The following is a 27,814-nucleotide window of genomic DNA, read 5'->3' as shown; positions in this document are numbered from 1 at the left end:
GAGGGATCGCTCCACGTGCTATGCTGAGGAGGAGGGTGAGGATAGGACTGACGAGGCAGAGAAACAGGGAGACCGTAGTGGGCCTGCAGGGGGGCCGAGCCTGCGTGAGGACTGCTGGTGTAGGTGATGCCGAGCTGGAGAGCCGGGATGAATATCAGAACACATTGGCTACAGGTACCAGAAACCTGCTTCACAGCAGCCTAAACCATAAGGACAGATACTGTTATCTAACATGAAGCCTTACAGAAGGGTCCGGTGGGTCCGCTCCTCTGAAAGGCTCCATGAGCAAGACGCCGAGCAGCTCTCTGTGGTCACATTCGGTGTGTAAAGAGAGTGGCAGCAGGTAATGGCAGAGGGCCTTCTCCTCGTGATGCTCTCAGGTGAGAGCAGAGGGTCTTCTCCTCGGGATGCTCACAGGTGAGGGCAGAGGGCCTTCTCCTCGTGATGCTCTCAGGTGAGGGCAGAGCACCTTCTCGAGATGCTCACAGGTGAGGGCAGAGGGCCTTCTCGGGATGCTCACAGGTGAGGGCAGAGGGCCTTCTCCTCGTGATGCTCTCAGGTGAGAGCAGAGGGCCTTCTCCTCGAGATGCTCTCAGGTGAGGGCAGAGGGCCTTCTCCTCGTGATGCTCACAGGTGAGGGCAGAGGGCCTTCTCCTCGTGATGCTCTCAGGTGAGAGCAGAGGGCCTTCTCCTCGAGATGCTCACAGGTGAGGGCAGAGGGCCTTCTCCTCGTGATGCTCTCAGGTGAGGGCAGAGCACCTTCTCGAGATGCTCACAGGTGAGGGCAGAGGGCCTTCTCCGGATGCTCACAGGTGAGGGCAGAGGGCCTTCTCCTCGTGATGCTCTCAGGTGAGAGCAGAGGGCCTTCTCCTCGTGATGCTCTCAAGTGAGAGCAGAGGGCCTTCTCCTCGTGATGCTCTCAGGTGAGGGCAGAGGGCCTTCTCCTCGAGATGCTCACAGGTGAGGGCAGAGGGCCTTCTCCTCGGGATGCTCACAGGTGAGGGCAGAGGGCCTTCTCCTCGTGATGCTCTCAGGTGAGGGCAGAGCACCTTCTCGAGATGCTCACAGGTGAGGGCAGAGGGCCTTCTCGGGATGCTCACAGGTGAGGGCAGAGGGCCTTCTCGAGATGCTCACAGGTGAGGGCAGAGGGCCTTCTCGGGATGCTCACAGGTGAGGGCAGAGGGCCTTCTCCTCGTGATGCTCTCAGGTGAGAGCAGAGGGCCTTCTCCTCGTGATGCTCTCAGGTGAGGGCAGAGGGCCTTCTCCTCGTGATGCTCTCAGGTGAGGGCAGAGGGCCTTCTCCTCGTGATGCTCTCAGGTGAGGGCAGAGCGCCTTCTCCTCGTGATGCTCTCAGGTGAGGGCAGAGCACCTTCTTCTCGTTGATGCTCTCAGGTGATGGCAGAGGACTTCTCCTCGTGATGCTCTCAGGTGAGGGCAGAGGACTTCTTGTGATGCTCACTCCCTGAGGCCCTCGGTATATTCAGCCCCCGAAGTGCCTGCTCCAGAGAGTTTAGAGGAGGTAAAAGGAACAAGACTGCCCCCACCCTCAAGGGTTCTTCCAGGGAGAAAGAGAGGCACTCTGGTGGCATCGCAGGTGGATGTAGCCTGTTGGCAGAAGGTGCGAGGGAGAGAGTGAGAATTTAAAAACCCATCCACAGTCTCTCAGGAAGGAGAGGTGTAGCTGTTTCCAAGTCTAATCCATACTTGTAAGGGCTTGGATAGAAAGTTTTAAGTAGCATGATAGTATAGTCCATTAATTTAATTGGGGAATAATAAGTTCACATCTCACCCCAAAATTCCAAGCAGTTTCCCCAAAGACCGCTAAACGTTTTTAAATGCTGATAATCTACCAAAGACTTCTGCCTCACATGAAACATTTACACCCTTGTCGCCTAATGATTTAACCCCTTAACTTACATGAGGTACATTCGTGTGCACACACAAGGAGATTAGGTGGGAATTTCGTTTCCCTTTTGCCTTAGATATCTATTTTAATGCAAATAAATAATGAAGAGATGTTGAAGAGCACACCCACATGGGACCCCCAGTCAGCAGGGCCCATCTGCAGAAGCATCCTGGACCCCAGGGGGAGATGGGGAGATGAGCGCAGACCCTCCCTGCACCGCGCCCTGTCCTGGAGTGGTGCTCGCACACAAGACCACACCAGCTCCCTCACGGATCGGTCATGTGACAGGGCTGTGCGGGAGGTGGGCCGGGGCTGAAAGGCCTGCCTGTCATTGTGGCGACTGTGGGATGACCTCGTTCTGGTCGCACAGGCTGCCTCCTTCCTGCTCTTGCCAACCATCTCTCTCTTTGTTGACAATTGCCATTTCTCTGTTTATGCCACTGTCTTCCTCTTAGGAGGCCACCTGAGTCCTTCAAGGCCTGTCCTTGGTCACCACATGGTCAGGGGGATGGGGCTGTCTGTGGTTTGCTATTTCCTCTACTCGACCCCATGGCTCCCTTGGGCCAGGGACCCATTGGCCAGGGCCAGGAACCCGGGAGGTGGCGAGGCACATCGTGACAGCGGTGTCATCCTCTGGGACCCAGCGGTCGCAGGTGGTCTTAGGCATGCGTGTGCCTGACCTCCTTGTCTTCAGTGCCCTCCACAGATCCCCCTTATGTGCTCGCAGGCACCCCGCCCCCCGCCATCTGACTGGCGCTGCCCTCTCAGCCCTCCACTCTCACCGCCTCTGCGGAGCGTTGCCGGACCGCGCTCCCTGCACACAGAGCTCCGGCCTTGTTGCTTCCCTCCTCAGGCCCCTCCTGAGGGTAACGAGTGGGCGCAAGTGCGCTGCCTACTCGTAAGGTGGTCCAGAACTCGTGGAACCATCTCCTTAGAAGAGGGGGGCTAGACGCCCTGCCCTTCTTCCCACGCTCTGGGGAAGACAGCACAGCACCAGGTCACTCTGTGGCGATCATCTCATTTTAGCAATTTTTAGCAATTTCTAAGATGATTTTATCGGATAGGCATTGTGGATAAGCCTATGTCTCTTTTTATAATTTTTTTACTTAACAGTTTTTCATTAGATAATTCGTAGATGACAGCTTGTATGGTTTTCATACATTCATTCATGTGAATACTGTTGATGAGGAGGATAGTGTTGTACTAACTCTGTGTCTTGCACTAATACGTGCACAGAAATAAATGTGTAAATGCACTAGCAGCTGATTACAAATGAGCTCTTTGACCCAACTGTGGAGTAGAGTCGGGATCTGTTGATCCGGGGTCACGTCCCCACCCCCCACCCCCGCCATGGTTCTCTCTGTGCCGACCCCTTGCCCGTTGTTTGTGTGCCCACGTTTATCCCCTTTCCTTTCTGGTGCCTTTATGTTCTGGCTCTGTGTGCAGTTTTCTGATGAAACCTGGATTCAGAGGATGGCAGGGAGCTCTCAGTGCCCGCTTCTCGGGGTCCCCACACTCCCTCCCATGGAGTCAGCCACCCTGAGGACTCCATGCCCTCTGTTCCCTCCTCACGGGGTCCTGGCCCTCGGTGCAACGTCCACCAGGCGAAGTCCATCTCCCTGCTGTCCCACCGGTCCTTGCACCCCAGTGTCTGTGAATGAACATGTGCCTGTGCTGGGATGTGGACACTGGTGCCAGGATACTCCTCCGTATGGCTCTAGGGTCAGCATTTACCCGTCAAGAAGTCCATAGCATAATGTCAAGAAGGCAAATATTTCTTTAAAAATGGAAATTGAAACTAGTGATATAATTTATGAAATGAGATCTTCTGCCCTGCTTTGTTTTGTCCTCTCCTCCCGTTTCATAAACAGACATGTATATTCCGTCACATGTGCTGCCATTCAGTCTCATGCAAAAGGCTTTTTTCTGTCATCGCTGTGTCATCGCAGGCAGAGAAGTGCAGTTTGTAGCCTAGGAATGGAACGGTGCGACCGCAGCCTGAGGTCACACTGAAGAACACTGTGCACGCGTTTATCAGTCTGCCTCTCTCACGCTGGGAGCTGAGTGTTTCCTGAGATGTTCTCGTAACGGGCGACACATGTAGCATCTGTGGCTGCATGTGTGAGTCCTGTAGTTTGAAAATTGTGCAGTTTTAAGTGGAACTTCAAAAAAAAATTCTAAAAGTATTATCTCGATATTTAAATTGAGAAGAGCATCAACCTTGAAAACCATTGCATCAAAGTCTGAGACTCCTGTGAGGTGTGTAAAGATTCTCTATTAGCTTTTTCTTTTGTAATGTCATAAATAACAAGAAATCTCTGTATTCTAGTTGGGCATTCAGTGAGTTTTTGAGTTCTACCTGTAACATATAAACAAACAAAAAACCCAGCAGCTGCAGCAAAAGCCATGTGAAAGGAAAGCTTAAAACAGAAAGTTGGAAGGTGTGGGTTATATCTGTGGGAGCTGACGACAGGGTCCTGTCAGTGGGGAGGGGCAGCCTCAAGGGCACGGCAGTCCCCTGACCTTCACCCTAGCCCGGCCTCCCTGAGAGCCAAGCGCCCCGGCAGGGCCTGCTGGCCTTCCGTGCCCTTTGCTGCGAGCTGCGTGTGGCCCGTGTTGATACCAAGTCTCAGCGATGGGTCTTGTTCTCTGGGTGGGGTGGCCCCTCTCTGGGTGGGAAGTGTTGTGTGGTGACCCCTTTGGTGCAGATGGTGCTTAGGTCCCGAGCTCCACAGGGAGGGAGCCGTCCCGTCTCTGCCACGTCCTCAGCAGTCGCACCTGGAGGCCACTCGGGAGTCTGCGGGGTGCGCTGCGGAGAAGTTGGTCGCAGTGCGCCGTGGGGACAGGAGCGATGACGACCTTGTGGTGAGTGCTGGGCCTGCAAGCTGCACCGTGAGGTCAGGGAGGACTTCCTTCCCAGTTTAGCTGGCGTCTGACTGCGTCTCGGGGAGGCCTGCGCGGTCACTGGTTGCGTCCCCTTGGAGGCCCTGCACGTGGCCGTCGTCCGGGGCGTGTCTGCTGCCTGTCTTTTCATGCGTGCTTCTGTTTGGTCTGTGAAATCTCGTGAAGTGACTGCGTTTTTATAGGTGGCAGAGCAAGCACGCCGGACTCAGTTAACAGTGGTGAGACAGGTTTCGTTCCGTCCCTGCAGACGGAGGGGAAGAGCTGAGCGCCACCCCATTTGCACAGAGGTGACGGGCGAGGTAAGGGAGAGTGAAGCACATTCTTTGGGCAGCCCTGCGCTTTTTCACACAGGAACTCGAAGCAGGCAGGGGCATCCCCGGGCCGTGGCCTTGTGGGGGCAGGAGCTGCGCGGAGGTGGGTCCGGTCTCTGGTGCCGGGGTTTGGACCCGGTCGTCATGTGCCGGGAGCTCTCTGCGATTCTCACAGGACGCCAGGTTAGTTCTGTAATCTGAGCACTATGTTCGGAAGCAGTGTGTTTACTGTAAAGAGACGTGAAGAAACCAGGCAGGTGGGGCTCCCAGCTCTGGGTAATGAAACAGGCTGCAGCCAGAGGCTCGGCTCAGGACAGCCCTGGTCCCAGCACAAGGCCACATCCTTTCAGCAGCGCTTCTGAGACACGACGGGCAGAAGTCTTAATCCGTCACTTTTTAAAAAAGAAACAAAGTACTTTATGATTCTGCCTTCAAGGGCTCAGGTGAAAATAAATGAGATTGATTGTAATTTCCCTTTATGTGCAGTCAAGGAATCCTGCGACCTGCCATCACCAGGTCACCGCCAAGGTCTCCCTCTGTCTCACGCTGATTTCCACGAGTCCAGTGTGGGCTTGGTTGGCTGGGTAGGACTGAGAGTTCACCTGGTGACTTTTGAGCTTTAATTGGTTTCTTTCGTGCTTTCCAAACAGGAAACAGATGTGAGTGTGTGAGCAAATATGTCCCTTAACTGATGCGGCGAACATCCATCGAACCCTCCGTCTTTCCCCGGCCTGTTAGACGTTGGGGTGACCAGGGTGGACGTGTCGTAGCCCCTGCCCTCTAGACTGGCCGCATGTGGCTGTCACATGTCGATTTTAGTTAACTGAGGCAGAATCTAAAATTCAGTCCCCAGTCACACTGGTGGCTCTGACACATCACACAGATGCCGGCTGTCATCAACAGCGGGAATTCCTTCCATCGGCTGCACCCCATGCCATCCCCGGGAGCTGTGCCCCAGCCACGGCCCCTCCTCCTGCGCCCCTGCGGCCGTGGCCTGCACATCCGAGGTGGGCTCTGGAACGGTGGTTGCAGCCCCGGTGCAGACAACTGCCTTCCCATGCAGGGGCGGAGCTTCCCATGCAATGGAGCTCAGCAGTGAGCTCCATTTCCTCCTCAGGCTACTGAGGAAATAGCCCACTCAGAGGTCGTCAAGAAGTATTTAGGATGTACAAGGTTATGAGAAGTTTTAAAAAGGTCGAGAGTAAAAAATTTTAAAATTCTCGTCTGATTAGGAAATCAGAAGAAAGAACCAAATCAATACTTTCGTGGTTAATCGGTTTCTTTTCCCACATAGACATACTTTATTCATGGGTATTTGCATCAGAAATTTAAATCCCAAACGAGTGGCTGTTGGGATCTCTGCAGTTGGTACTGTTGCCTGGAGAAAGTGCTGTCGCAGATGGTTCAGAATTTAGCCGTGCTGCAGCCTTCTTTCTTATTGGCAGGTCATTCCCTGTGGTAATCTGTTCTTTCCTAAGTCTGAGGACATTCTCGTGGTCAGCCCAGCAAGGACCAGCCCCCTCTTATGAGGCTGTGCTGGAGACTGTTAGGTGTGTGACTGTGTCTTACGTCCTGTGTGTCTTTCCAGCGAGCTGGAAATACAGCTCTTGTTTAAGAAATGTTTCTGGTTTGGCAAGAAACGGGGCAACGTAATGAAAAACATCATGTAAAGAAACGGGTATGTCTGAGTAAATGAAAGTTCAGTGGTTGTGAAATAGACGAGTTCTGTGGCTCCTGGTAGCACTCACCTGAGAAAGGTCACTGTAAATCAAGTCGGAAACACGACTTCACATTATCTTTAAATTTCCTTCCCCTAAGTTATGATTGCCCTACGTCCGGTCCAAGAGGTTTTTCTTCTTTTAACTCCAATCCCCCAGGAAACTTTCTTCCTTCATCTCGTGTGAAAGTTACTTATAAACATCTTTTTTTCTCAGTTGCAAATGTGTGACTGACAGTGGAGCTCTCACTGCCATTGTAGGTGTGTGTTTTTTTTTTTTTTTTGCTGAGGAAAATTGTCCCTGAGCTAACATCTGTGCCAGTCTTCCTCTATTTTGTATGTGGGTCGCTGGCACACCATGGCCATCAAGGAGTGATGTGGGTCCACACCCAAGATCCAAACCCGCAAACCCCAGGCTGCTGAAGTGGAGCGTGGGAACTTAACCACTACGCCACCGGGCTGGCCCTGCTGCGTATGTTTTAAACAAGGCAGGGTTAGAGTGTGTTGTGTTCCCTCCTGAGCTCATATGTAAGGTGTTTTGTACAGCACGTCATTTTCCAGAAGCGTTAGAAACCTCTGCTACCCAGTAACTTTAAGATGCAGGAGTGGGAATAACCCCGTGCATGCAAACTGAAACTGGAGATGGCCGGAGCTCCCCTCAGCAGCCTGCTCCTGCACCCCGATCAGGCCCATCCTCAGTGCCCCGGGTCTCTCTGCACGGTTGCCCCACAGCCCTGCCTTGGAGCTGCTCCGTTAGGACAGCACTCCTTGCTGTCTGCTGCTCCGGGTTAGCTCTCATGTTCTAGAACTCTGTGTGAGTGGAATCACGTGGGTTGTACTCTTGGGGGGCACAGTCTGGATTCTTTCACTCTCATCATTATTTTGCAATTCATGTTATCATGTGTGTTGGTGCACTTCCTCTTTATTGCTGCATAGTATTCCACTATTTACATGCTCGCCTGTGGACAGACAGTTCACCTACAGGATCTCGTGGATTTTCTGTGTTTACAGTAGTGCCATCTGTGGTTAATGACAGTTTTATCTCTTCCTTCCCTTTCTTATACCCTCTCTCTCTCTTTCTTACCTTGCACTTCTGGTGTCCCCAGGAGAGAGGTGACCACAGCTGATGACAACAGGCACCTGTCTCTTTTCTGACCTCAGTATTCCACCGTTAGCTGTGGTGTCCACATGGGGTTTGGGAGGTACGCTGTATTAGATTCAGAATTTTCCTTTCCCTTCTAGTTTGCTTCAAGTTTTTATCATGTATTGGTATTAAGATTGACTAAATACTTTGTATCGCTGGAGTCCGTTTATTAATTTTTTGTGTGGAACTCTTGAGCTGATGTTTATGAGAGGGCTGGGCCGCACCTTCCCGTCCTGTGGTGTCCTGGTCAGGAGCTGGGATGAAGGTCATGTGGCCCTCACGGAGTGAGCGGTCACTGGCCCCTGTCCTTCAGTTCTCTGGAAATGCGTATGTAGGTTGGCTGTTATTTTGTCCTTGGGCGTTTAATAGAAGTCACAGGGGAATCCACCAAGGCCTGAGGTTCTTGTGTGGGACTATTTTTAAGTAAAGGTTCCAGTTTTTAAATGGAGATGGGACTGGTAAGATGTTCTGTGTCCTCGCGTGTCGCTTTGGTAAGGCGTGCTCCTCTCAGAATTCTCGTTTCACGAGATGGTCTAGTTTATTTGCATGGAGTTGTTCACAGTGTCCTTTTATTAGCTTTAATCGCCTGCAGGATGTGCGTTGACACTCAGCGTTCTCTCCTCTTCTCCTCCCGTCCGGTCACGCGCTGTCCGTCCGTTTTCTTCCTTCCGAGTTTCAGTGCTGGTTCATCTCTCTCGCGTGTTGTTTTCGCTTTCTTTATTTTCTGCTCTTGTTTGTTATTTCTTTCCTTCTACTTTCACTGGGACTAGTTTGCTGCTGTTTTTCTACCTTACGTCACTGATTGTAGCCTTTCTTCTTTCCTGATTATATTTAAGATTATAACTTTCTCATTAAGTAGAATTTAGTGGGATCCCATATGTTTTGAGATGTCATGATTTCATCAAGTTTGAAATGATAAGTTTTTCTCGCTATGAAAGCAGTACCTCTCCATGCTCTAAAGTTGGAAATCAGAAAAGTACAGTAAAAAAATACCAGCCTTTACTCACCATCCAGCAATGACCACAGCCCAAACCTGGGTCTGGACTCCTGGTGTCTTAAAAGTACATGCACATATTTACATGAAAATGTGTGATATACTTAACGTTTTATGGCCTTTTTTGCCACCTGCCACTTCGTAAATCACTGTTTTATAATCTTTTAAAATAACAGATCAAGAGTGTAGTCATTCTCAGCAGGGCAGCAGTCTATACTGTAGTCTGACCACTTACACAGAGAACTACGCCAGAGTGTGAAATGGGCAGTTAGCCAGGCTGCAAGGGCCTGCAAAGAAGGAACGTATTGGCAAAGACCTGAAGAGTAAATGAGGGAAGCTCTCAGTGGAGGGCCAGGCTGTACCCCCAGGGGTCTGCGTGTTGGTTCCTGGTGGGTTTACTCTGAGATGATAAAACACCTTATGGATTAATAAAGGCAAGCAAAGGCAAGCATGTATTTTTTGAATAGACAACAGTAGGAGAAATTTAATTTTTTTTAACTGAACCTTGGAAATAAAAAAAAATCCATAACTGGTGGTCATTTTTCAAACATGAATATTTTACAAGAGCAGCTCAAGGGTGGGCTATTCAGAGATACGTGTGTCAGCTTCGATCTGTCGGCTGTACTTAGCCGGGCTCTCAACCTGATGGACACTTGCAGATGAGACAGAAAATACTGTATTCAGTGATCTACTGGGACTGAGGAGGGAGATGAACTAGACAGTAATCTTATGTCATGATTTTATGAGGAGTAATTTTGGCTTCACACCAAGTTCAGAGTAGAAGAAGGTTTCGTGGATGTGGTTGTCGAGAAAAAATGAGAATTCTTATTCAAAACTTAGTAGTGAAATGTCACCATTTCCAGAACGCAGTGTCTGACTGGACGATGACACAGAGCTGGTGGGCTGGGGGCGGTGGGTGTTGGATGCGGAGACGAGCTTTAGTGCTTGTTCCGCACCTGTGCACTTTCAAGGGGAGCGGGATGTGGTGCCAACTCCAGGCTGCGTCGACACTCGCGTGTCCAGCACAGGGAGGAAAGAGCCTTTATTGACCAGCTCCGAGAGCGCCCTTGCTGGCAGGCTCCACTTCTCGTGCTCGTGATCGCGTGGCTGCCTGCGGCTCTGCGCTGGCAGCATTGTCGAGAAAACAGGTGAAAGACGAAAGCTACCTTGAAGAACTGCAACGTGGAGGGCGAACCAGACACTGTCTGTCTAATACAGAGGGCAGAATGAAAGCCCTCAAGTAGAAATTTTGGAGAAAGATTTTTATTTAGCGTAATAATGTCTTGCCTTTATACGGTGTTTCACAAGTTTCATACACATTATTTAATTTCTCATGATAATCTGTGATAGGTGGTATGCGGCTCAGAAACATCTGAAAAGAGCTTCCTAAAAGTGAGAATTGTTAATGAAACCACTGCATGGTTCAAGGGCAAGTGTTGCCGTCCTGGGTCTGTTCAAGCAGAGCCTGGAGGGTCGTGTGTCGGCAGTGACACAGAAGGGTGTGGTGTAGACACAGCCTGTGTGCAGACATACTTCGGGTGTAGTGCGGGATTTCTACAGGTGGTACTTTCTCTCATGTCCATACCCACCTCTTCTGTCGACCCTTCCTGATGCCGCTCACTCGTTGAGACCTTTGTCGTGTGGGTAGTGACAACTCAGGCTTTCCTACTCAGAGAGCCGGTTGTTAACTGTTTCTCAACACACCAGTGGCCTCTTTCATTTGTATTCCAGCCTCTGCTGACCGAGAACCCAGACTCGGTCTTCATTTCCAGGTGTGACCTATTGCTGATTCATTTGGGCAAGTCATCGGATTTATTTTTTATTCTCACACACATAGCTCTTAGAAGATACTAAAGTAAAATTTTAAAGAATATAAGAATTCATGTTTTTTTCCCCAAGGCCGTAGGAATGAAATTTTACTGCCAATAACATTGCAACAACTCTTATATCTTTACAAATACACCATATATCATGACTATCACAACAGTGAATGTGTATATGTCTGTGTGTGACTTTTTTGAAGAACAAGTAGGCTGTTAATTTATTGTGCTAAGTCCCAGGGCCCTTGATAGTATAATTAGTTGAGATAAGGTTGAGAATCACTGAAGTAAATATTTTAAATTCCCTTTCTACTAATTATAAGAGCCTATTTGTTTGTTATGGTTCTATTATATAGAAAATTGTTGTATTTGAATTTTTCTTATAGATCAGGATCCTCATGATCAACCAAAGAGAAGAAGAATTAGAAAGCATAAATCAAAGAAAAAATTTAAAATTCTTAATAATGTTCATGTAGAACAAGCAGAATTAGAGAAACAAGAGAGTCTTTTACAAGAAAAATCGCAGCCATGGCACACAGATGGCCCCACAATCAGCAAAAATAAAAAAAGGAAACTGAAAAAGAAACAGCAAATTAGGAGGAAGAAAGCAGCTGGCTTACTAACAAAAGCCTCTGGTGTCAACTTCATGTACCAGCCTGAGGAGAGCAACAGCGAGCAAGAAGACGTGAGAGAATCCAGTGGGGAGGAAGTGCCAGCCGCCAGTGAGGAAGGCGCTACGGAGGCCAACGAGGAAGATGTTAGAGACGCCAGTGAGGAAGGTGCTACAGATGCCAAGGGGGAAGATGGTAAAGGCACCAAGGAGGAAGGTGTCACATGTGCTGAGGAGGAAGACGTTAAAAGTACCAATGAAAAGGCAGATAGTATCCTAAACTTTTTGAAATCAACAGAAGAAATTTATTTTTATGATGGTATGTTTTTCCTGTTTTTCTTTTGAATAATGGCATTCACTTAGCAAATATAATAAAATATTTAGATGTTTAAAATATAAGACATATTAAAATATTCAATATTCAAAATAGATCATTAGTTTTGAGGCAAAAATCAGAATATTTAAATTCTCCCCACCAAAGATCTAGAGGCCTTTGCTCACGGCAGACCAGGAGAAACCACACAGCCACAGTAGAGTTGTGACTCCAGGCGTGGTTGGTCTCATCGTCCCTATGCCTCTAAAATCCAGCTTTGGAATATGTTGGTATTCTCAGCTGTATTTCTAGAGAAAAGATAATGCAGATTGGAGGCTGTGGTGAGCTCATGTTCGTCTCATCAGCTGGTAGAGAAGTCAGAGAAGCGCAGCTATCTCCTGTAGAACATACTTTGTTTTACTTTCCTGCACACAACTTGCTGATTGAAGACTTTCAGAAAGCATCTTTGAGCAACTATGTATGTTGATATAGGAGATGAAAAATAGAAGCAGATTTCTTCTCACGGATGACACTTCCTCGCACGTGTGTTGAGCTTTTCTGACAGCCAACCTGAGGGTCAGGAGGAAGTAGGTGCTGCCTCAGAGCCCACATGGTTTCCCCAGGAGCCAGGCACTCAGAATAAGCTGTTTTCCCACTGTGATGACGTTCCTGGTAGAGTCAGGGAAAAGTTCTGGTTTAGTATATCCACATTCCAGCAAGACATTTGACAGTGTTCTTAGGAACAAGATCGAAAAATATTGGCTCTATAATAATTTGGGGGGTAAGGAACTGATTTAAACAGTGATGTGAAAATACCATTATTAATGAGTTTTAGCCCAGAAGACGGTCACAGGTGACTTTAACCTTTTCCTCTTAGTGTGTCCATCAGCACTTCGTATTAACAAATTGAAAACACACTTCCCAGATACCTGGATGACACTGACAGGAAGACACAGCTCATGCACTGCAGAGCAGGGTGGGCTCAGAAAGGTCTCAGCGGGTTATCCCTCCTGTGTGTGACGGAGGAGCTGTGGCAGAGAACCCCTCTTGCCAAGACACTAGAAAACCAGATTAAAAATATATATATATTATGTATCTGTTGAAGCAATCTAAGAGCAACTGAGGAAAAGCTCCTAAGAGGACAGATCCCAGAAGAGGAGAGACCCATGAGGAGACGAGCCACCTTCTCCTTCAGGCTGTCTGCCGATTCTGGGTGTGGGCTGTTGGGTGAGGTCCAGGGAGAGGGCCCAGCTGAGCACTGAGAGGCAGACAAACCAGCAGAGCTGGCAGTCTCTCAGGTCTAGAGAGAGAGAAGTGGGGAGCCCAGGGGCCGGCCAATCCTAGTGAGAAAGGAGAGCCAGAGAATAGAACCAGACACTCTTCCCCTGAAAACCTTTGCCCCATCCTCCGCTGTGGGGTGCAAGGTAAGAAAGCATGCAGAGCGCTTCTGCATGCATGGTGGGCTTTCTGGTAGACTGCGTACTGAAGTGCTGAGCGGACAAGGGTTGACCCAGCCCTCGAGCACAGCACAGAGGGCTACGTGCTCGGAGCAAGGGCGGGCCAGGCACAGATGATCCCTTGCCGGACACGCAGCCCACCTGAGGTCAGCTCAGTCCCTGAACGGATCGCACTGACCACCCTCTACCTGCTGCGCAGGGGCATGGGGACACCCTCTCTGGAGGAACATATCATTAGCCAAGACCACTACAAATTTTCACATTCATTCAGTAAAACTTACCAGGCTTGCCAAGAGACAGGACCATATGACCAAAACCAGGAGGAAAAAGAGCGGTAGAGACACACCACAGTGTGGGAGATACTGATGTTATCAGACGAGAAATTCAAAATAGCTGATATTAAGATGTTCAAAAAAATAGGGAGAAAATGGAGAGAAAAGATGAAAAATTGGAGAATTTCACCAGATAATTTGAATCTATTAAGATAACCAAATGGAAATCCTAGACCTGAGAAATATAATAACTCAAATTAAGAATGCAAAGATGAGTGTCAACGGCAGATTAGATTCAGCATAAAAGAGAAAGAGTAAGTGGAGGCAGGCCAAGGGGGAGTCCAGGCTGAAGGAGGAAAGGAGGGAGCGTGGAAGACGCAGACATGCAGACCAGTGACAGAGACGAGAGATGCGTGGAAGCCAGGGCCTCGTTCTCGTGGTTTCCAGACGTGCGAGACGTGGCAGCCGTGCTCCTGCTGTTGGCTGACGCTGGCCGCGCTTTGAGAGCGGGGTCCCGCCTCCTGTCTGTCCCACTGCCGTTCCCGGCTCAGCCACGTGTCCTGTTGGGACGCTGTTTCACCGGGTCAGGTGCATGTGCACAGATGCCAGGTTCCCGCTGTCGTCTGCTTGTCAGAGTTCTCTGAGTGTCTCTCCTGGTGGCTTTCATGTCCCAAACATCTCGTTCTAAGTAGAAACGTATGTTTGAGGCTTTCCTTAAGAGATGAGAGCTCGTCTTCAGCTTATGAGAATGAGAATAAAGGTGTGTTTCTAATGCCCCTGGCTTTGTTTAGGTTTCTCCAAGGATTCAGACCCAGCTGTCTTTATGGAAACCACAGAGGAGCTATTTAAACATCTTGAGACTCACAGCCTGTCTCCCTCAGATGTGTTCATTCTGGATCACATGAAAACGCTGTTACTTTCACAAGATACTGAAAGACTGAAGAGTGCCCTGGAGCTGTTCCCAGAACATTGCATGATGCCGCCCGGTATGTACGTTTATTCTCTGTGCTGCCTGAGACACCCCTGTCTGGGTTTGCTCTGAAAACCTGCACTCTCCCCCGAACAGTCAGGAATCAGAAAACGTAAGGATGCGCATACGGCTCAAAGAACAGAGTCCCACCGAGGAATGTGCGGCTTGTCTCTGCTTGCTATTAAAATCTTTCATGTAATAAAGGCAGAAGTGCACGCGCATCTAATTTTCCAGACTGGTGAGCTACCAGCTCTTAGGGCTAAACTTGCGTTACTAAATAGAAAGAAAAGAAAGAATTCATTTCTTCTTCCTTGTTCCCTCTCCTCTGCTGGGTTGGTGGAAGGTAAACGTTCTGTAGTCCAGATATCTCAGTGTGCCTTACTGAACCCCTACAGTTGGAGAGAGGGCTGAGTTATCAGGTGATCTTTCTTTGTTGACTCACTCAGCCTTTACTGGGTACCATCCGTGCACACTGGGGCGTGCTGGAGCCCCTGTGCTCGTGTCTCCCAGCGCCGTGGGTGGTGACTTCACCTTGGTAGCTTGAAATGGGCTGAGGGGTAATATTTAGGCCAGAGAAACCCGCAGACACTGGTGTCGGGAATCAGGGCTTTTTTGGAGAAGCCCTTTACCTGCATACCACTGCGCAGAGCTCCGTGCCCGACCCAGGACGGGCCCCTGGCAGGTTTTCAGGTGAATGAGTGGATGGAAGCGATGCTGCAGGTTACTTTGAGGGAACCTCAAAATCAGTGTAATGCGTGGTCTCCATCCTGGAAACCTGTGGTGTAGCTGAAGAGTCAGAAAGCCAGACGTCAACTCCAGCTAAGTAACAGTAAGGCAGTTACAGTCCGGCCCTGGTGTGATCGGCAGGTGTAGGCAGGAATAGTGAGCACTGTGCTTCTTAAGGTGAGGAGGTCTTTGCCTGGGGACCGGGAGGGGCTGTCCCACCCGTGTGTTAATTAGCTTATTTGTCAGGAGATCATGTCTCATCCACCCGTGCCAGGCCCTGTTCTCAGCTGGGGGGATTTCCTGTGAAGAGAGCAGGGGAAAACCCTGCCCTTTGGTGCTTACGTTCTGGGGGGACAGAAAGTGAGCAAGAAAAATAAGTAAGGCATGTGTTTCCTAGAGAGAAGCCTGCAGAGAAGAAAATGAAGCAGAGAAGGGGGTCCCCTTGCAGACTAGTGCAGGGGCTCTCAGACGGGGCATGGCCAGTGTTGAGGATAGTGAGGGACGTGTGGCCGGAGCGAGTGAGGGGCGTGGGGCAGAGGCTGGAGTGGAAGAGGCGCCAGGCCTGGGGGCATGGTGACTGTGGGCTCTCAAACTCTGAGAGGAATGGGGTTCCCGGAGCGCTCTGTCGACAGGGTTGCCTGCTCCCAGCCAGCTCTTTCCGCTGTCAAGTTCAGACTGGAGTGAGGGGGCGGGGGCGGAGGGCAGCGACCTGGAGAGAGGTCGCTGCCCCAGGTGAGGTCAGGTGGGCAGGCCGTGGAGGTGGAATCAACAGCGTCAGCTGACTGCCGACCAGAGGAGGGACAGGAGAGACAAGACACGTCTCGGCCTGGGCAGGCAGCCCCTCGGGGAGCAGGGAGGACTGTCGGAGGAGCAGGTCGGGGACCCATCCCGAGCTTGGTGCTGCACAGGGTGAATTCGAGGTGCTTGCTGGACGTCCAGGTGTAGGGACCGAGAATTGGGGCGGTCACTGGCCGGTCACCTTCACAGAGCAGAGTCGGGGGCAGGGGCAGAGGCCGTGTCAGAGCGGGGTCTGGAGAGAGTGGGAGAGGAGGTCGGGCGCCGAGACCACGTCGTCAGGAGCGGCGGTGAGGGAGGCAGGAAGGAGCCCTGTGGGGGAAGTGGGGTCAAGAGCCTCTGCTTTTAAAACGGGAGAAACAGCAGCGGGTTTGGCCGCTGCTGGGAGCAGCCCGTAGAGGAGGACGAACTGGTGAGGTGGGGAGGCTGTGAGCAGCCGGGCAGAGCTCCTCCTGCTGAGGGGGGCCGGGTCACGGGCCAGGAGCCCGCTCTGGAGCTGCCGTTTCCCTGCACTGTCCCATATTCCCCTCACTTTTGTTGGTTGTCAGGCTGCTGCATTCAGGATTTAGATTTCCACAATACAGTTTCATCTCAAGTTGCAAAAAGCCAATTTTATTGAGTTAAACTAATATGACGTTTTTATGAGAGATGAAAGTAAGTCATTTGAAAGTTTTTGAATTTCTGTTGTGTTCCTCACTCTGAAGACTTTTCTCCTGCATCGCTCTGATGTGCATCAGAGTTTGGGGCGCGAGTGGGGTTGAGCAGAAATGCTTCTCAGTTTCTTCTATGAAAATCACTGGACCAGCTCTGTCTGAAGCACGTTGGCCGTGAGCAGCTGGTGGAGACAGAACTCACGTGTGAAGTAGTTTTCCTGGTGTCCAGGTGTTCTGTAAGATAGAATTTCGTAAGTGGTGAAGCTTTGTTTTCAATGTCGGGTGTGTCTAATGCGGGTATCATGGTGTAGCCTTTTGAAATGGTTTCTTTCTCCTGAAACCAGCTCCCGAGGTTTGAGCAGGGCTGCCCCTCCTCATCTGTGGACGAGCGCGGAAGCAGTGCATTGAGGTGGGCGCCGTGTTCTCTCCCCGTTGTCGCCCCCTTCTCTCTGCTGGCTCGGCGATTATGTCTTCTGATTCGTGGACGACTCGTTTGCCTGGGATGTAGAAAACCTGTCTCAGGCATGTGTGCGTTTTGACAGTGTTGGGACGAGGCTGGTGGTCAGAGAACTGCCCCCGCCCCCACATGTCACGTGCCATCATGCATGCACCTGCGTAGGTGACCGTGAGGGAGAGCCGCTGTTTCTTGGCGTTTCTCTCGCTGCACGTACCGTGAAGGTGCTGTGGGAGCTGGTGCCCTTTCGCTCGCTGCCTGTGAGCGAGGCTCTGTCGTCCTCCCTCGAGGGAACGAGGCTACGCAGGGCAGGCCGCGGCCCCAGCAGAGGAGGGAGCTCGGGGGCCTTAGCCATGGGCTTCTGTGTGGGATGGGCGGTCCCCAGGCCCTCGTCCCGCCCGGCTCGGGAGAGAAGCAGGGTCAGCAGCCGGAGGGCAGCTCCGGGGAGCAGGATCTGAGCAGACGGGGCGGGGGGGCGCTCTCAGGGTTAATGACCTTGGAGCAGAAGTCCTGTGTGAACGCAGGTCTGGTGGCAGCACGTGACGAGCGTCCTTGCAGGTCGTGAAGCCTGACCCTTGAGGAGAGTCTTGACTCCCGGCTGGAGTTCTGCCCTGACACAGTAGAAGGGCGGGTCAGAGACGCACAGCCACGAGGTGGTTGGCTTTCCTGGAGCTCGGTGCTGTGCGTGCGCAGCCTCATCTCACTTAGAATCCTGCTTCTGACCTCCTGCAGCGTCGTCCACCGTGGAGTCACCCTGTTCCCAGTCCGCTTCAGTTCGTGTGTGGTTTCCTTCAGCTCGGATGCTGACCGTGTGATACTGCATTGTGACATTAGGAAGTTCAGGTTTAATAGAACTTGTGAACCTGTGGGGCTCGTACCCAAGTAAAATACAAATGTTCAGAATTTATCCATCTTTTTTTGCCATATTTGTCATATAATGTATGAGTCACAGTGTGGTATTTCACCATCAGCATCATTTTTATACAAAAGTTGCATATTTTTAGACTGTTTCAGGGTTTACTTTGGGCTCAAAGGCTACTATCTACAAAATAATTCATAATTTTTCTTGTTTTGGTTTTTTTTGTTTGTTTGTTTTGTTCTGTTTTTGCAGACCATGCCAACGTCGTCTCAGCTTTCTTTAATTACTGGATCACACATATCCTTCCTGAGAAAAACAGTGAATAGAATCAGTACATCTGTTTAAGAGGAGCTAACATTTAGCACAAAAATATAAAAGACAAATATGAAATGGGCTGAGACTTGATTGCTATATACAAAGAAGATGGACTTCTTCTCTGCATTTTCTCTGTAATCCAATCCCCAATGACTTTGAGGCCCTTTCTGCCATTTTATTTATTTGTGTATTTACACATAATGGAAAGATGTCATCTGAGACTTTAAATGAGAATTTACTACATGATGATCTGTTTTTCTAATTCTTGTAAAAATTGAAAATGGACATTCTGTTAAACTGCATAAACTGTATAGTTTGAAGCTGTTATATGTTTTTATAAAGTTTTAAGTCACTTTGTATCTGAAAGTCTCTGTTTAAAGAAAGCTGTGTGGATGTTAGAGTTCTGGCTTAGGTAGTTGGATTCTAGTGGGAGTTGTCATTTCCTTCCTCTCCCCTCTTCTCCCCCTTGAGGATGACATCGGGCACCGTTGTTGCTGTTTGCTCTTCTGTCTTGTGGTGGGGGCAGTCACCGGTCTCCAGTGCTGCTCAGGTTGAAGCACCGTCGGTTGTGGGAGGGCACGGGCTCTGTCTGCGGAGATACTTTCTTACTGTGGTAAGTACGTGCAGCGCAACATTCACCACCTTCACCATTTCTGAGTGGACCATTCAGTGGCATCAAGTACACTCACAGTGTTGTGCACCCATCACCACCGTCATTCCTCGTAAGGCTGAGTGATGTCCCGTCTCACATATCCACCACACTTTTATCCATTCCTCTGTCGATGGGCAGGTTTCCTGTTGGGAATGATGCTGCTGTGAACATCACGTACAAAATTCAGCAACAAACGTGTGGACGTTTGTTTTCACTTCTCCTGGGGCAGAGTTTTGCTGGGTCAAGTGGTAAGTCTGTGTTTAACTCTGAGGGACTGCAGAGTGTTGTCCACAGCGGCCGCCCCATCTTCCGTCCCCACCGCAGGGCTGAGGGTGCCGGCTCCCACATCCTTGCCAGCACTGGTTCCTTTCCTCTTTCTTGATAACAGGCATCCTGATGGGTGTGCGGTGGTATCTCGTGGTGGTTTGGGTGTCTATTTCCTTAATGATGAGTGATGTCGAGCATCTTTTCATGTGCTTATCCGTCGTTCTCTTCCCTGGAGAAATGCCTGTTGGAGTCTTTGCCTGTTGGTGAATTGGGTTATTTGGTTTTTGTTGTTGAATTATAAGAGTTCTTTACATGTTTTGGTATTTGGATACATAATTTGGCGCCTGCACGTGTTCAGTGCGCAGTCAGTTCACTGCTGTTATTTTTATTATTCTCTGGGTGCAGACGGTCTCTGGACTCAGGTTTCTGCTGGTCACGCTGAGAGTCTAGTTGTCGCTGGACGGGCGGCTTCTCCCTGCGCAGCCATGTGGGGCTCAGACATGCTACCCTCCCTTCCCTGAGGGAGCCTGCTGGAAGCTTCCATCCCTATGACACACCCCTCCTGTGCCCTTGAGTGGGGATTCTGAAATAGCACTGGGAAGACGGCGAAGTGGAAGCCCCTGTGAACGTGGGGCCTTTCCGTGAACCCAGAGTCACGTTTCTGTCCCACGTCTGCTTTCCGGACATCTCGTGAGGCCGGGGAAGCGCGGGGCCCTCTTGCTAGAGATTATCCCCAGGAATGTCTCCTCTTCAGATTTAACCACCACCAACCTTGCTGGAGATGTGCCTGTCCTATAGTAACAAATGTTTTCTTAGGGGATTAGAACGTTCCAGCATGAGCGCAGACAGTAGCTGATGGCAACTGCCAGGAGCCAGCGTCCCAGGTGATTGTCACAGAACAGCGTCCCGTCAGCATGTCTGTGGGTCACAGGGCAGCCCAGTCTGCGTGTCCTCACAGACGCTGCAATGGAACCCAGCTTCTCATCTCTCGAGGCTCTCGCCGCAACGTAGACCCTCACCTGGTTCTCAGTCGTGTCCCTGATGGAGATGAGGAGGACGCGGGAGCACCGGCTCCTGCTGTGCTGGGCGTGGGATGAGCTCCTTACACGTGGGATCTTCCTGTTCTCACAAGAATCGGTCCTGGTGTTAACAGTTGTCACCGTACCCGATTTGCGGATGGAGAAGCGTTGCCTGGATCTTAACCACGGTCACTGTCGCCCACAAGTGATGGAATGTTAGCGTCCACATCCCTGATGCCAACCCCGCTACCATCCCTCCTCACGGGCAAACGTCAAACTCAGCCTCACCAACTTGCCGATGGTTTTGTCCTGCTTCTGGAAACAGCCAGTGTCTGTGGTGTAAACTCAGACCCTGTCACCCACCTGGCGATGACACCACGAGCCCCAGGGCAGAGGAGGCACACTGCACGTGTCCAAATGGCACCTCCGCCATAGGACATGCTCGCGTCAGACACTGTCATGTTCTTCAGTGGCTTGGGTAAGGCCAGTGCCATCCTGACCTTCCACAGGAGGACTGAGACCTCAGGTCCCCACTCAAGAGCTGTTTTCTGGGTGCCCTGGGCTGGACGCTGAAGATACAAACGGGATCAAAGACAGGCTCACAGCTGGCGGGAGAGGCAGACAGACGTCAGCGTCTGTGTGATTATTGTAAGTTTGATAAGTGCAGCCCAGGGAGTTCTTAGGGTATTGTGAGTCCTTAAGGGGCCTGTGTGGGTACTGGCAGCACCATGGAATCTGATCATCCCGTAAGTGTGGCCCCATGTAATTGATGTGTTTATCATTTGTGATTCAGAAAGGGGCTCCAGACCATGTGGGGCACTGGCGAGGACAAAGTGTGGCCTCCCCTCAAGGAGCGGACAGCCCAGTTCACGGTCTGGGGCCCGCCTGCTGTGTCATTGCCACGCGTGGGCGAGTGGTGGCCGAACCCCAAGTGGACTAACCAGAGTGGAACAGTCGACCTGCAGGTCGGAAGTGAGTGAAGGAGCATCAATAAATTGTCCCCAACAAAACTGGCTGTGTTGTACTTGGTGGCACAGCTGGGGCCTGAGGGGTCTGTCACGGCCACAGAGGTTTTTCAGAGAAAGGTGATAGAGGCCGTGGCACGGATGGATTCTGAAGGACCTTCCACTGAGAGCGCTGCCAGGGAGAGAGCGAATCCCGGGTGAGGCAGAACAGAAGACGAGCCGCAGAGAGAGAGAGTGCCAGGGAGACCAGGACGGGGCCTAGCGCCCGGGAGAGGCCAGATGGCAGGGAGAGAGAGAGCGCGCGCCAGGGAGACAGACCAGGGAAGCCAACGCTGAGACCACCGGGGAGCCCCAGTCCCCTCGGGCCTGTAGGACCACGGTGTGAACGGCAGCTGGGGGCCAGTGCCCAGCACCCGATGGCCAGGCTGTGGGGAGCTCCAGACCCCTCAGCTGCACGGGTTCCCCAGGCCGGGCTCCCCAGAGGCTCAGAGTATCTTGTTTATTGTTTTTAAGAAATATTGTTTTCATCCTATTAAAAATCAAAGCAATAGGAAAAGTACAAATAAGAAAGTAAAGTGTTACCCCCCAGATCCCACCACTGAGAAAAAAAGATCATTAATTTTTGCTGGAATCACAGGCATTTCAAGCATCAGGAGCCTGAGTAGGTGACAGCCACGCCGATAGTTGGGAAGAATTTTATAACTAAAGAATCAAGCAAAGATGTTTATTAAAACTAAAGGGCATTACGGTTCATTTTACTTGATTTCAACAAGCAAAAAGTTACTTGTTCAAGGAAAAGAAGCTGAAATGATGTTAATGGAGGTTCTGAACTTTGTAAAAATCTTTCTTCACAAGAAACATTAGTTCCTAGAGGATCCTTGCAGTAGTTCTCCGAGGGGTGGGGGTGGAACCACCCCCAGGGGAGCCCTGTAAGCTGGGGCCTGTGGCTGTCACGGCGACTGGGTTAGAGGAGGGGCGAGGATGCCAGCCGTCTGGCCTCGTGCGGACAGCTCTTTCCCCAGATGCCTCTCCACCCTCAGATACTCCACCGAACGTTCAGCAGGTGAGAAACCCGTTTACAACGGTCTGAGCTCAGAACCAACTCTGTTCACATCTGAACACAAGGTAGTGCTCACACAACTGCAGTGTTCTCTGCGTATTTCAGGAACACCACCGTCTGTTGTGTGTGGGGCATCACAGTACTCCCTTTTGTGACACGAACTGTCCACCTTTCCAGAAATTACATCACCAGCGGCATCAACACTCGTGCTGAGTCCCAGCCGACCAGTGGACGGGGCGGGGAAACACGGGGAGATGTGGGTCAGTGGGTCAGTGGTGTGCCCGGTTCCACACGACAGATGACGTCGCCTGTCCCACGGGGAGCCCCACAAACCTCACGTGAGGTGAGCTGCCTGGTGCCCGCCCTCCGAGATGTCTCTCAGCCTCACGGGGCTGCTCGCAGACCCGGCACCTTGTGCAGGGTGAGGGTGGACGATTGTGCTGCGGCTTAAGAGAAAGTCTGTTCTCAGGCAGCACGTGTGAGGGTGGAAGTCACTGGTCCTGTGGGAGGGTGACTTGGCGGGTGAAGGAGCCTGGGGACTCGGGGGCGAAGCGCACTTCTGCGGGGCAGACCCAGAGCCGCTCGGCCCGTCTGAGTCAGTCAGCACAGCGAGGCCACCAGAGAACGCCGTGAGAAACCACCGAAGACGTCTGGGGAAGGAAAGTCTGTAAATGTTGCCTCTCCAGGTCGTCCACTGGCCTGGAGACTTTGTGTGTGAATCCTAGGACCACCCTGGAAGTCTGCTTTAGAATAAACACCCCACTTCAGCTCTAATCACAAAAAAGCTGACTTTAATAGCCTTGTTATTGGCTAGAGGATGCTTTGACAAACTGACAAAAATGAGAATTTCCTGCTTGCTCATTAGTAAGATTTGGCCCGTATTCTGATTATTCTACTGAACTTTCTTCAGTGCGAGCAGAAGACGCGACGGCACGTGGTGAAGAAGAGCAAGTGCAGTCTCTGCTTCCGAGACGTGCAGCCCCCGTGAGGTGGCCCATCAGGATGGGGGTGCGCGGAGACGAGCAGAGCACCGTGGGAAGGCCAGCAGTCAGGAGAGGCGGAGGAAGGATGAGCCCACAAAGAAACTGGCGTCCACAGCTCACAGCCACGTCAGGTACACAGATGCGGCTGGAACACAGACACCAAGTCCTCACGGTCCTGGAGGCCAGAGGCCTGGGATGAGGTCCCGGCAGGGCTGTGTCTGTGAGGGCCTCTTCCTGGCTCCCCATGTCCTCACGTGGCTGTCCCTCGTGCGGTCTCCCCCTTCAGGTACACCAGCCCTGAGACCTCAATTAGCCGTGATCACCTCCCTAGAGTCGCGTCTCCACATCCAGTCCCCACGGGGTGAGGGCTCCAGCATGCGAGTGTTGGGGCACAGTTCAGGCCTTAGCAGGAGGAGGGACAGTTAGCAGAGGAAGAGACAGGAGAGTGCTGGGGCTCAGGGCTGAGGATGGAGGGAGTCTGGGGCTGGTGGTGCCCACACTCCAGGAGGCCGAGGGGGCAAGTCTCCCTCAGCAAATCAGGGGCCTCTTCTCAGCTCAGCCCCTCACCTGGAGTCCCCATCCTTCTGGGGCTTGGCTGTGACGCCCAGGGAACCCACACCCGACGTCCTAGGGGCACAACCGACCACAGCTACTCACCTCCCGAGAGGTCAGGATGAGGTCAGCCTCGGTTTCCCCCATTGACAACCACATTTCTAGTCTCTGAAGTAAGAGAGCCCTGCCCCCTCTTATAGGATGAGGGTCACCCCCTCACCCGGTTCCCTGGGGCATAAATGAGGAGGAAGGGTCCCTGGCACGTGGCCTGGGCGAGGCCGGGACCCCCCAGAGCCATCGGTGAGCGACCCCTGTGAGAGGAGGTGGGTGAGGAGTCAGTCTGCCTGTGATGCGGAGACTGCAAGGTGGAGACTGCGAGGTGGGGCTAACGTTCCATGAATCCCGCAGAGCTGGCGCCCTGGGAGGAGGCAGACTGGGGAGTGGCGGCAGTGAGAGAACGGATGTCCCGGAGGTGTGGGCGAGGACCTTTCCTGCTCGTCCAGGACGGGGTGCGGCCTGGGAGCCCTGTCGCCGTCTAAGCTGAGGGTAGACGCTGGGGTCTTAGGCACAGAGCTCTTGGGCAGAGAATCCCAGAAGAGGAGCAGAGGAGAAGGCACAGAAGGTGCTTGTGACGACAGAAGCAGGCAGAGGGCACCGGGGATCAGGAGTGGGGGTAGGGGAGCACTTCGGGGAGGGGAGCAGGCCACAGTCCCCGCCACCCACCCCAGATGTGGGCTCCCCTCAGGACCAGTGGGGAGCTGCTGGCAGCAGACTTTGAAAAGGACACCCCCTCAAATGAGGCACGGCTGTGCTCTTGGGAGGAAAGAGAGACTAGCAGGCAGAGTTCCCTCTGGTTGCTCCCAGCTCAGTCGCCGTGACGCCACGGGAGGCACAAGAAGAGGCGGCCTGGAGGGGTGCCGTGATGCAGCAGCCCCTGCACCAGGGCCCTGGCTCATGCTGACAGTGCAAGGTGCGCATGGTGACTTCCCGAGAGTGGAGCCTCCATGACCGGCCCCGAGCCTTTGCTTCCCCCCTCCCTGTGGTCATAACTGCAGGGGACAGCGGAGGTTCTCCTGACCCTCGGGCGTGAGTCCTCACGGGCACACACGTCCTGTACACACTCATAGTCTCTACCCAGCAAGTTGGGCTGCATCCGTGAGGCTCGCACTGTGTGCTTGGCGCTCCTGAGACATGAGACGCTTGAGGGCGTGGCCGCGTGCCGTGGCTGAGCGTGGCCGAGCACGGCCTGGTTCTCACATTGTCCTTCCTTTGAGGACTGTCGGGTGGGACAAATTAATCAAAGTGCAGAAATGCTTTCCATAGGACTTAAACATGTTTACAGTTTTATTTGTTTGTGACGTTTTCATCAATGGAGAGAGAAAAACTCAGTGAATGTTGAGAAGGAGACACATGTGAGGTATGAAGATAAACACAGAAAACACTTGACTGTGCACCAAAATACGTCCATCTGAAGATGGAACTTGGTGCAGCGTCTGCACATCGGGGACGATGGAGACGTCTGGATGGAGGGGCTCCGGCACGTTCTGTAAACCAGCTCTGTTGCTCACAGAACTGCCAGTGTGGGCGAGGGGCACAGACGCTCTGCGAGGGGCTTGTCATTGTTTTCAAATGTTTAATCCTGTTTTTAACCCAAGTGGGCAGTTTTTCAGTGGAGGTTCACACTAGTGTCTTCAATGCAGATGAAAAGCAGAACTCAGAAAAACATAACCGTGAGATTCTCGACTGTCTGACCCGGGGAGGGAAACATGCACAGAACGGAAGTTTGCTAGAACCTTCCTCGCAGATCAGACTGGGAAGGACTTCAGAAGCTTGACAGCTGGCAGCCTTGCTGATGAGGGAACGGGGATGTTCCCACGGCCGGACAGGACGCGGTGCAGCACCCGGGCGGTAACTCAGGACTTGGGGACCCACTCGGCCGTTTACTCTGCCCTGGCAGTCCGCTTCTCGAACCCACCTCCAGGGGTTCATCCTGAATGTACGTCTCCAACAATTAGAATAAAATATATACACACACCCACACAGATATACACACGCATATACACACATGCGTTTTATGTACATGTAGTACGTACATTGTACGTAATGGACTATGCCTGTGTAATGCATACTGACTGTTGCTGGTGATAAAATTCAAATTTTCACTTGAAAACTTGAATTTTGGAAAACCCGTGTCCTTCGCTGTTACTGATGTGGTTCATATTCCACGTTGCAGCCAACCTTTAAGAAACTATATGTGCTGAGCTTTGCTGTTGTGTAAACACACCCATAATGATCTGGAAAGATACTAACATACTCTCTCCTCCCATTCTGAAATAAATTTGCTAAGGAGTTTGTTTTTGAAAATTATACGTATTTTACACTAAAATGCATTATTTATGTTAACGTGTAAGTGGTTTGTTCTTTTTAAATGAATGAAGACATATTTTTAAGTTTCCATTTTAATTTCTAGCCTGGGAAGTACTAATAGGCACGTACACACTGACACAGCTCTGTGCTTCTTGATGATTTCTCAGAGTGTGAGGGGATCCTGGGACCAGAAGTGTGAGAACCGAGGCTTCAGACCCTTCTGGTCTAAGATTACCGGGCTCCTTGCAGAAACGGCTGATTCCAGACGTGGAGCCAGAAAAGTGCAAGGCGAGTCTGGAGTATCTTGTTCGGGAAGCAAGTAAGTGCTCAGAATTTAAAAACGCTCATCAAAATGACTGAGGAGCCAGCCTGAAGTCTCCCACCGGCCAAATTTGCAATAATTCTAGCGTCAAAGAAAACAGTGGTACTAATGGATGATAACATATTAAATAGAAAAAAGAATCGTAGTGTGTGGTGTTACTGGAAGGAGGGGAGGGAAGCGAGAGAGGGGAGCTGTGGGGGCAGAGTTTTCTCCCACAGAGAGAGTTTGTTTTTTATCTCATTCTGTGTCTTTATAGAGGAAGAGCTTGTCTGCCAGCTCTGTATTGTAAAGCACCTTCTTGATAACTGGAACTTGATGTTTTGAGTCATCTGTATTTCTATATGTGACTTTTGTCTTGAAAAGTGGTAAAGCGGTAGACACGTGCAGAACAGATTTCAAATTTATAAATATTAAGTATGTAATGTAAAAATACTCCTGCCGGTCTGGAATTTTCAGGGGATTAATGCAAGAAAATTGTAACAAAGATTTTAATGAGCTGATATATATGGATAAATAGAAAAGATATTCATAGGGAGAGTTAAGACAGAAAAAATGGGAGCTAATAAATGTCAGAGAATAACAGAAAAGTCCATGGCAATTCCCTGTGGAATAACTGATTCAGACAAGGACCCTCCATGGATGCCGAACTCCTGGCTGAGGTGTTTTGGGGAAGTGGGGCCCGCAGATTGCTCACTGACGACAGTGGGGAGGGAGGCCTTTGCCGTGAGCAGTGTGGCCGCCCTGCCCTTGACCAGGATCAGGTGTAAAGTCGTCAGTAGCGGAGCAGCCGCCATCGTGTCCTCCTGGTGTCAGTCACAGAGAAGGACGCAAAGGAGGAAGGCTCCCAGGAAGGATGGTTTTGGATGGGCAGGGGACTGGACTGTGGACTCCGTGTGAGTTGGGCCCAGCGCTATCTCCACGTAACTTCCCGGGTGCGAGCATGTCCCTGAGGACGCATGGAGGTGTCCCTGCTCTCAGGGACACACGCTGAGATTGCAGCATGAAGCTTCCCGGTGGCTGCGATTTTTCTCAGGATTCAGGAAGAAGTGTGTACGTCTACACACACAGAAAGATGAGCAAAGGTGGGACAGGCGAGCCGTTGCTGAATGTGGGTGGAGGGCGTGTGCGTGCTGTTATTTCAGCTTTTCTGTAAGAACGTGTTCAAAACTAGGAGTTGGGAGGTGAAGGGTTTGCTTCAGGAACGTCCGTGGAAATTACCCTCATTTGATGCGTTGGCCTCGGGGCTCATTGTCTGAAACAAGCTGCCCCGGAGCAGCTTTTCCTTCATCCCTGAGGAGGGTGCACGGAGCCCAGCGTGCGGAGGGTGCACACCCACGTCAGGTCCAGTCCAGGTCACGGCTGCCGCTCACTGACGGGCAGCCCTGCCGAGGCCAGACTGAGGTCAG

General features: G+C 51.3%; 1 protein-coding gene across 5 annotated transcripts in view; it reads left to right on the top strand.

The window, feature by feature from the left end:
• The window catches only part of ERICH1 (glutamate rich 1), a 95,742-nt gene that overhangs the window by 51,695 nt on the left and 16,233 nt on the right, over nt 1–27,814 (top strand). Inside the window, exons 4-6 of one of the 5 annotated variants that reach the window (XR_009215995.1) lie at nt 11,184–11,726; nt 14,241–14,435; nt 26,254–26,405. Coding sequence is in view for 4 of the 5 variants with exons in the window: in XM_058524878.1 (XP_058380861.1) it covers nt 11,184–11,726; nt 14,241–14,435; nt 18,159–18,232 (812 nt within the window). In the remaining variant the exon portion in view is untranslated. Of the gene's footprint in view, nt 1–11,183; nt 11,727–14,240; nt 14,436–16,937; nt 18,107–18,158; nt 18,575–26,253; nt 26,556–27,814 lie in introns of those variants that run through there. The other 4 variants (XM_058524879.1, XM_058524878.1, XM_058524881.1 and 1 more) reach the window with 4 other exon arrangements.

This window comes from Diceros bicornis, chromosome 29 (genome assembly GCF_020826845.1).
Source record: "Diceros bicornis minor isolate mBicDic1 chromosome 29, mDicBic1.mat.cur, whole genome shotgun sequence".
Lineage (NCBI taxonomy): Eukaryota > Metazoa > Chordata > Mammalia > Perissodactyla > Rhinocerotidae > Diceros > Diceros bicornis.
This window is presented reverse-complemented; position numbering and strand designations above follow the sequence as displayed.